Here is a 9093-nt window from a genome sequence, read left to right on the forward strand (position 1 = left end):
ACTTCTCATCACACCTACCCCAACGCATTAATTTTTAGACAAAGACTCTGTTTTATTTCTTTACTGCCAAGTTCAATTCTCTATCTCTCTCCCAGATACCTACACCTAAGATTATTTGCCTAAGCTAGAACCTCCTGATTTTGTCAATGCTATGAAACATAATCCAAGCAATAAGATGAAATCATGGGTTAGCATCATAGCACGCATAGATTTATCCAACAATATAATAACAATGCCGGCATGGAAGATGGATTTGAGACAATAGCCGTTGTATTCTTATTCGTGGGACGGGGTGCTGAATCACCACACCAACCATGTTGGTCATTCTATTCTTATTCTATAATTCATTATTTCACACCTTTATGATGTATGTGGTATATATAAAGATTTTGAAGGCACACTCATCAGTCATATGGCTATATATACTTTTTTGGTAGACTTTAGACTATTTTTTCGGTTTTGAGTTTTCACCTTACGGCTTGGCGTGGCTTTTGACCGACTTGATCGAGGGCAAATCTTTCACAACCAAGGAAGTAGTTAAAAGACATAGAATTTGGTGGCTACTTATATTAAAAATTTAGACTAATTTTGAATATTATTAATATTTTCAACTATTTATCTTTATCTCATGAATAGGTCCATAATACCTCCAATCCACAACATAACTAATTTAAAGAAGAAATGAACTCTTGGACTCAACTCTATAAATTCCCAAACCATTTTACCAAATGAACTCTCACAAACTACCAGACATTCAAAATTATAGTGGAGTTTGGATTGAGATAGCTCTATTTTCATGTACTTATACCCATATCACAATCTCATGGTGAGATAGATCGATATATTAAGTACTCGACTTCTTTTAGGCTTAGGAAAGCATTATATATTTAAGATTATTGTTAAATCAATGGAATTGAATATTAAGAAAAAAAATTGGATTGATTAAGAAATCAATTTCTTATTATTGAGAGGTGGACAAAACTGGATAATTCCAATAGCTGCAATCAGCTTAATTTTAATTGAATTGAAGGATCGGAGGATATTACCATATCCAAACAAAACCGTACCCTATATTAATTAGTTTTAACTACTAACGACATATGAATGATATGATTAATTAGGTAGCTAGCTTAGCATGGCAATCCGATTCTGCAATGACCAAGATGACCCGAATATTTGGTGAGCTCACCAACTTTCTTCCCTGATTGTGCGCTGAGATAGTCACGGTACCCGTACTTTTCCGCCCCTTTCGGATCTCCGGATGGTTTAAAGAAAGCGCCGTTCTTGAACACATCGCCCGAAGACACCCACGTCCATTGCTTCCATGAATCGTCGGGGCAATCCCTGTGGGTCACCTGCTTAAAGAAGTTCTCCCCCGGCTGCGCAATGTACCGGTTCCCCTGGCTGATGATGGTGGCCCCGGAGGACCCACCCACCGCGTACATTACCCAGTGAGTGTAGTCGTTGTTCACTATGTGGAACAATCCCCACCGGCAACGTGGCATTCTCTGGTGGAGCCTCTTCCCGAAGTGGTTGAATACCAGTGTGATTTGCATCTTCTTGTCGATGGGATCCCAGTTGTTGGCTCCGAAGAGAAGAACCTTGTCGTGGTCGGTGAAGTGGCAGTTTGAAATAGTGACGGCGGTGGACCCCGCCACGGCGTCTATGATTCCGTCTTCGCAGTTGTGCATGGAGACGTGGTCGATCCATACGTGGTGGGACCCGAAGATGGTGATTCCATCTCCCTCGTCCGGAGTCCTCAGACCTTTGTGGTCAACCGCGTCTCTGATGATGCCGCCCGGAGAGGCTTTAATGTCCCCCAGTTTGATATTGTGGATAATCACGTTCTGTACGAACTGGATCGTCATACCTATTACAATATCAAAAATATTATTAAAGGCATATGACCGTTGCCTAAAATTGTATATATATGAGTCGCATATATACCTGCTCCGCCCGCGATAGTCACGGTCACACCGCGGCCGTCGATTGTCTTGTTGCCCTGCACCAGAAGCTCCCTGGAAAGCTTGATGGTCATGCTATCAGCGAACGTGATCCACAAGGGCTCCTTCTGAATCACCGCATGCCGAAGAGTTCCGGGCTTGGGTTCCTGCACGTCGTTGTCCGATGAATCTGTAACCTCGTAGAATCTGCCGCCTTTTCCGCCGGTAGTCCCTTTGGCGAACCCCAGGGCGCAGTCGGCTAACCTGTAACGATTCCGGCCACCCCAGTTCGAATGGCATCTCCAGCAACTGTCAATAGGGTTCGTGGCCCTGCACCGCTCCCAGTGTCCTTTCTTTCCCCGCAACTCTCTTCTCGTCACATTATTATGATTGCTGTCGTCATCCTCGTACATCTCATTCAAACCTATGCTAACTCTTTCATTTAATTCACTGGTAATGTTTTCAGGATTGGGGTGATAGGCTTGGAGAAGACCTCTCCTGGCCTCCGCCTCGCGTTGCTTCCACACGTCATCGTCGACATCCGCTGACGTCGTTGCCGCCGGTATCACGGCGGCGATTGCCAACAACGCCAAGTAAACCCACCAAAGTATCTTGGTAGAGGCCGCCATTTTATATATTTATATATTGGGGGTTTATTATGAATGATGAAGAGGATGGCCTAGGATTGTAGCAAGCTAGGGCAGCTTTCCTAGACCAACCAAAACGCAAGAAGGGAATGAAAAACAAAACCCAAACTCTTTACAGATTTTTAGCTGTTGAGGTTGGGTTGGTTTCATTCCATTCCAAATTTTGGCTTCCTAAATACTGAGTTTGTAACCAAACAAATGGTGCGCAAAGTATGGACAGCCATATAACAAATGGATGAATTGAAATTAAAAGGACTGCCTAGTTAAACGCACAATTTCAAGGGCGAAAATGAAAGTAAAATTGTTAGAGTATCTCATTAATTAGTAATTTTTTTTGCAGGTCAAATAGGATCTGCTTGGTGCGCCTCAACCACACCCACACACTAGAAAATTAGCTTTTAATGTTTTCTCTTTCTTCATGAGCTCCACAAAAAACCTTACTTCCTGCAAATTAAATTCTCTCCCTCCTCTACCTTACAATCTCTCCCCTATGACAAAAAACTTCAAAAAAACAACTTGTGCAATTGTTCTTATCATTATATTGTATTTAGCATTAATAGAAAACTAACGGACGTTTACATTAGATGGAGCCCTTGTATATATTGCGATGAGCGGTGATATTTGAAGCTGATTTCCAAACCTCGCAATTAAACAATAAACATGGTATAAGTATATAATGTTCTCATACTCAAGTTAAAGTATTCTATAAGTATATACTAATTAAGATCACAAGTATATATTTGAATTAAATAATTAAATAGTATGTAGATGATTAATTATAGTAGTATAAAATTATAATTAATAAATGTAGCTGTTGAGAAAAAAACAAAGTGGTTTCAATCATCAAAAAGTGCATGCTTTTGAAATGAAAGAAAATTAGATTGCTTGCTAGCTTTTGTTCTTATCTCTTGGATCTCATCTCATCACGTACGCTACAAGCAATCAAAATACAAAGAGAATTATATTAGACAAGTCGTCAAGTATGTTCCGTCGGACCCAACACGTTACACAAAACGCAATTCTCTACTTAACTGTTTTTTTTTTAAATGAAATAAGTATATTAATAAGAAAAGAGTTGTATAAAACAAAGTCAAAATCAATAACACATTATAAGGCTCATAGCACTCGGAATTGCATCTTTTGGAGAACCTTTTAGAAGAATTTCGTCCATTACTAACGACTGCTCTTGTAGCTGTTGTAGGTATCACGAGAGCTATATTTTTGTAGTGTCTTTTTGTTTATTCTATTTCTATTATTATTTTCTTTTTTATTTTCTAAATTATATTAGACTACTAATCCCAAGTTTGAATTTCAATAACACACCTATCACATCTCGACCATATCAAATCACAACCATATTTGATTATTTGTTATCCGTGTTTGAAATTATTAACCTCAATTCTTTGATATTTTCATCCAAATGCAAGCCCTGTACACACGTATTGTCTTTTAGGACACAAAGTTTTCAGAAATTCAAAGAATGTAGGCCGACTATATGATATAATATTGAGAATTTAATTTTATAACATGGTAAGATATAGTGTTGCAGTTTAAAAATAGTAACGATATTCAACCAAATTAATATTAATATATAATTAATGTGGAAAAAAAAATCTTCATTTAATACAATGATGCTACATCTTATCCTACAATACTATAGTATTGTTTGTTTGTATTGTCCGCATTTTTTTATTTTATATTTATACATAGGATTCTATATATTTGTCAAACTCCCAATGAAAAATCATAGAGGGCCATCCTTAAATGCTAATCCAACGACATTAGTCCTTAGCCATACAAATGAAATGCGACAAGAAATTATAGTCTCGGACACTTTTTGAATGAGACAATTCATAATTGTACAAAAATAAAAAGATAAAAAATTTATTGGCAGTTGGAAATGATTTGTGTGCCACGTTGTTTCTCTGTTCACTCACGTACATAATTTATCTCTTGTACATCCTCAATAGTACGAGCGGGTATAATTTTTAAGAATTATTTTATTTTATGTACAATATTTCTTCCTCATTTTTACTCTAGGGTCATGGCTGCTTCTATATACACACACGTACTATGCATACGTATAACTGATATTGACTTGGTTTAGCCTAAAAAGGCCTGCTTTCTGTGCAAAGCTTTATTTGGTGCCTTGCACACAAAGTTGTGCTCCGAACTACACTCTTCGCTAAGGATACACATCAAGTGTATTATTGTTACAAGCTATTTTGTTTCAGTGAGGATATCAAGCGATTTTTTGTTGGTCTAGATGCATATTATATTATCTCCCGTTGTTGACTTCTCGCAACTTGGAGAATGCGGGCTAATGATAGATATATTGGAACAAATCCAAGATAAATAGAAAACTCGAGCCCAACGAAAGAGAACCAGGGGCCCAAGATAAGGGACTCAGCTGAGGCGGTTGGATTTGACCCAACCCATGGCCCACCATGAAATTAGCTAAATTTGTTGAATTTCTCATGTATAAATTGTCGGACAGATGGACTAATATCCTAGTTGAATTATAGACCGTTCTATTGAGTGAGACAACTGATTTGGAGATTTAAGGTTGCTTTATAGCCAAAGTCAATGATTAAACCATTGACGTTTAATTAAGGATAGATGAATCTCTTCCACTCAACAATCCCTTTGTTACGTCAATATATAAGTCCAACTGTTGGACCATTTTCTTAAACCAAAGGCATTATATTTATTAAAACTCCGTCCTTTCAAATTTCATCATGTATTTTGATGCTACACAGTTTTTTATTTTCATCATCTATTTTGATACTACAAAGTTTTTTGAAATACACTATATGCTAAAAGCAACACTTTTTGTATACATTAATTCTATATTTTGTCTCTAACTTCTATGCATGCTTTATTTACAATTTAATTGGTTGAACTCTCTCCCTCAAGGAAACAGTGCACCTAAGGATGAATGGGGTTTTCACATGACAGAGCAGGCGTTTGGATCTTCGTCGCTAAACATATTGGGCGAGGGTGCGTGTACATATGTCGGCGGAGGAGTTGGTGGCACATGCATATACGGCGGTGGCGCGTGTGCATATGGGTATGAGTACCCCATGGCGGCGTGTGATGAACTTGGATCAGACATTGTCAAGCCATAATCTTGATTGTAATAACTTTGGTTGTATATTGGTCTCGCATAAAACGTATTTGATTGGAACCCATGATACTCCATCTTGTTTGCTTCCACTTTAGACGACTCACTACCGCCTCCTTTTTCTTTCTTCTCTTTCTTCTCTCCATCGTCGACCATTTTCTTCTTCTCACCCTCTCCACCGTCCTTTTTAGAAGGAACAACCTCAACGCCCCGCTTCAATTTTTCTCTTAGGTACGCTGTTATTTCTTTTACATCCATGCTTCCTTTGACGGTGACCAAATCTTTTGCCAAATCCACATCAACGTCTTTTACACCTGAAAATTAATAATTAAATTAAATCATAATCAAATTAACACAATATATATTAATCTTCTGATCTATTATTTTTAATTGTGGTTACAATTCAAGTCATATTGAATGTGATTGAGCTACTATTAAAATTAATTAATCAAGTACTGTAATTGGTATAAAAAAACAATTGGTCAAACCAATTAATTTATGTGTGATTTGGTCATCGATCTAATTACCATTAATCTTCCTTATGATTCGTTTTACTTTATCTGCACATCCATCGCAATGCAACCGCACCGTCAACACCACTGTGCTCACTTGAGGCTGAATTGAAAAACAAGACAACAACCAAACCAAACCAAACGTTACGTTAGTTACCAACTCGTACGAATTCAGGATTACCACAACATTAAATATTATAATTAGTTGTGACATGTTAATCATATAATAAATTATCTTAACCACACCAATCTCAAAAAGTCAAATTTGATAAACTTAACATCAAATAAATTGTGGCTCACATTTATATATCTAAAATATATGATGTATATGGTATTTACCTCTTTGGGTTTCTTTTCAGTGTCCTTTTCGTCCTTTTTAGCGGACTTGTCATCGGACTTTTTGTCGCCGGCGGCACCACCTCCTCCGCCGCCGTCCTTCTTGGGCTGAGGAGAAAGAATCTCCACCTTTTTCTTGATCTTACTTGCAAGTATGTCACGGAGCCATGCTGGGTCCACGTTCCCTTTCACAGTCAATTTCCCACTTTCCCAATCGGTCTTTACGTCTTCCACACCTTCATTCACGCAAATTAAAGCTAATTAGCCCAAATAACACTTCCAATTTATTATATTATTAAAGATGATCTTAACTCTTAAGGCTAACTAAATATGATGTTAATTGTAGTATTAACAAGTAGATGAACAAATATTACCGTCAAAATGCCGAATAGAACGCCTGACTTTCTTGGCACAGCCTTCACAATGCAAATCGGCCTTTAAAACGACGGCGGTTGGCTTCTCCTCCTTCTTCACAGCGGCGTCGCCGCCCTTTTTCTCCCCACCTTCCTTCTTCGCTTCTTCTTTCTGGAAAAAAAAAAAAACAAAAAACATGATGAATCTAGCTCTAAGCAATTAAGCATTGACCGTCGTATATATGAGGCCGGAAATACATACAATTGCAGAGATTGATATATATATGATGGTGATGAATTAAGAACTAAGAATTACCTGACCCATGACCGGAAACTAACGTTTAAGATCAGAGCTGAGAGAAATCTAAACTGGTAGGTAATATCTAATATGAATGCACGGAGTGGGCAGAAAATTGTTACAAGGTGGAATATATAGATGAGGGAAAATTAGAATATAAATTTTCAAACACGCCTGTCTTGTCTATGAGGTCATCATCTTTGTGCAGTATGTGTTGTTTTGTGTTTCGACGTCTTCTCCCACGCCCACTGCAATTATTAAGGACAAACCTGTCTTAGGGAGCGCGTATCCACCATTATTAATATAATTATCCATTGTTTACTTTTTACCATATATGTATGGATGTGTATATAATGTTGCCATAATCTGCCGGGTACCTTGTACTAACCGTTGGCTCCTTCAGGAATTCTTTAATTAATTAAATATTTTAATTAAACTCTTAACCTTGCAATCATTTTTTAAATTAATTAAAAGAAAATTATAAAATTTACTCCATAGTTATCGTCTCAATATGGGCATATGGCAGGTTGGCAATAGGCCGGAATTCAAGAAAACAAAAACCATTAGCAATAATTGATTTAATTGAATACCTTATAATATTTAGAAACTTGACAATTGAATAATATTTTGTCATAATTCAAATAGAATTTAATTGGTCAATTCACATTTTGCAATTACCATAATTAATAAGGCAATTAATATATAGTTTAGGAAAGGTGGCAATAACCATAACGTAACTATTAAGATAATTAATATTCCATATTTTAGAAAACAAGATCGATATAGTAAAATTAAACGATCTCAATTAAAATTTATTCTAAAATATTTAGATTCCCTAATCGGGATTAGTGCAGTACATCTAATTAAGCAGATGGGAATTAAAATATTGAACAAATGCAGTACAGTACATGTACATCTCCAATGCACCCTGACCTTATATTATGTTGTACTAAAATGTGAAGTACGCTACTAAATGTAAAGTAGTACATCATGCATAATCTAGCCATCCAGCTACCAAACCTTGTTTTAATTTGTTACAACCTCCCTGCAACAGATGAACAATTAAACTTTTCAAAGTGCATAACGTACACATTTAATTTGTTAACAAAATGCGAACCAATGACAACGATTTTAGGTAAATCTGATGTATCAACTCTTGATTTCACCTATACAAATGAATTGTTTGTGTAATATATTATGATTTGGTCGCTAAAAGAATTATAAAATCTCATATTTTTTTAATTCAATAGTGAGGACCATCCATGTCGAAATAATTGAACAAAAGGGGGCCGTAGCAGTATGGCAATGCATAGAGATCTCTTGCCCACCAAGAAATTCATGATAGGTATAGCCATGTGTTGTATTGACTGCCATATATCCACTTTTTGTTGTCTACACTCTACACTCTAAATTACAATATTTTGCAGTGGAATTGAAGGCTTTGTGTTCACGTGATGGATGCCATGAAATCCTAACATTACATGTACCAAACCCAATATTCTAGTTGGGGAACAATCACCTAACGTAGGCAGTGACACAAAACTAACAAAACGTTAAAAATTATAATGGGGATCGGATTGTAGCCTTGAATAACAAGTAAAGGAATTTTGATATATTGTTCAGTAGATTAATTTGAATATCTCACAATTTAAATGAAGCTCGTAATTACTAGGATAAGTTAGATCAAGAAAATGTTATTAATAATTGAATTCATGACCTTTTGGTATGAAAATTATGTTTTACCTATTAGGTAATTCTTTTTGGGACAATTGTTTTTATTTTAACAGTACACATTTAATTCACCAAATAATGGATTAAATCTATCCATGGATCGGAGCTAACGGCATTATGAATCGTATTTCAGCGTACACACCTTATTT

At 36.5% G+C, this 9093-nt stretch overlaps 2 protein-coding genes across 2 annotated transcripts; both read right to left on the reverse strand.

The window, feature by feature from the left end:
* Nucleotides 1-938: 938 nt before the first annotated feature.
* On the reverse strand, nucleotides 939-2815 carry LOC116007330 (pectate lyase-like). Its single transcript, XM_031247988.1, has 2 exons — nucleotides 1948-2815; nucleotides 939-1870 (listed from the first exon to the last, which is right to left on the reverse strand). The coding sequence occupies exons 1-2, from the start codon at nucleotides 2570-2572 to the stop codon at nucleotides 1131-1133; spliced, it is 1365 nt and encodes a 454-aa protein (XP_031103848.1). The 5' UTR covers nucleotides 2573-2815; the 3' UTR covers nucleotides 939-1130.
* A 2481-nt stretch (nucleotides 2816-5296) lies between these two features.
* LOC116006135 (heavy metal-associated isoprenylated plant protein 6) lies at nucleotides 5297-7389 on the reverse strand. Its single transcript, XM_031246411.1, has 5 exons — nucleotides 7232-7389; nucleotides 6937-7087; nucleotides 6566-6798; nucleotides 6242-6329; nucleotides 5297-6028 (listed from the first exon to the last, which is right to left on the reverse strand). The coding sequence occupies exons 1-5, from the start codon at nucleotides 7238-7240 to the stop codon at nucleotides 5538-5540; spliced, it is 972 nt and encodes a 323-aa protein (XP_031102271.1). The 5' UTR covers nucleotides 7241-7389; the 3' UTR covers nucleotides 5297-5537.
* Between the last annotated feature and the right edge of the window lie 1704 nt (nucleotides 7390-9093).

This window comes from Ipomoea triloba, chromosome 15 (assembly GCF_003576645.1).
Source record: "Ipomoea triloba cultivar NCNSP0323 chromosome 15, ASM357664v1".
Classification (NCBI taxonomy): domain Eukaryota; kingdom Viridiplantae; phylum Streptophyta; class Magnoliopsida; order Solanales; family Convolvulaceae; genus Ipomoea; species Ipomoea triloba.

Coding starts and splice junctions, on each gene's coding strand:
- LOC116007330 (XM_031247988.1), bottom strand. CDS start 2,572: ATGGCGGCCTCTACCAAGATACTTTGGTGGGTTTACTTGGCGTTGTTG. Junction 1,871..1,947: donor GACTATCGCGGGCGGAGCAG/GTATATATGCGA, acceptor ATATTGTAATAG/GTATGACGATCCAGTTCGTA.
- LOC116006135 (XM_031246411.1), bottom strand. Junction 6,330..6,565: donor CTGAAAAGAAACCCAAAGAG/GTAAATACCATA, acceptor TTTTCAATTCAG/CCTCAAGTGAGCACAGTGGT. Junction 6,029..6,241: donor AATCATAAGGAAGATTAATG/GTAATTAGATCG, acceptor ATTAATTTTCAG/GTGTAAAAGACGTTGATGTG.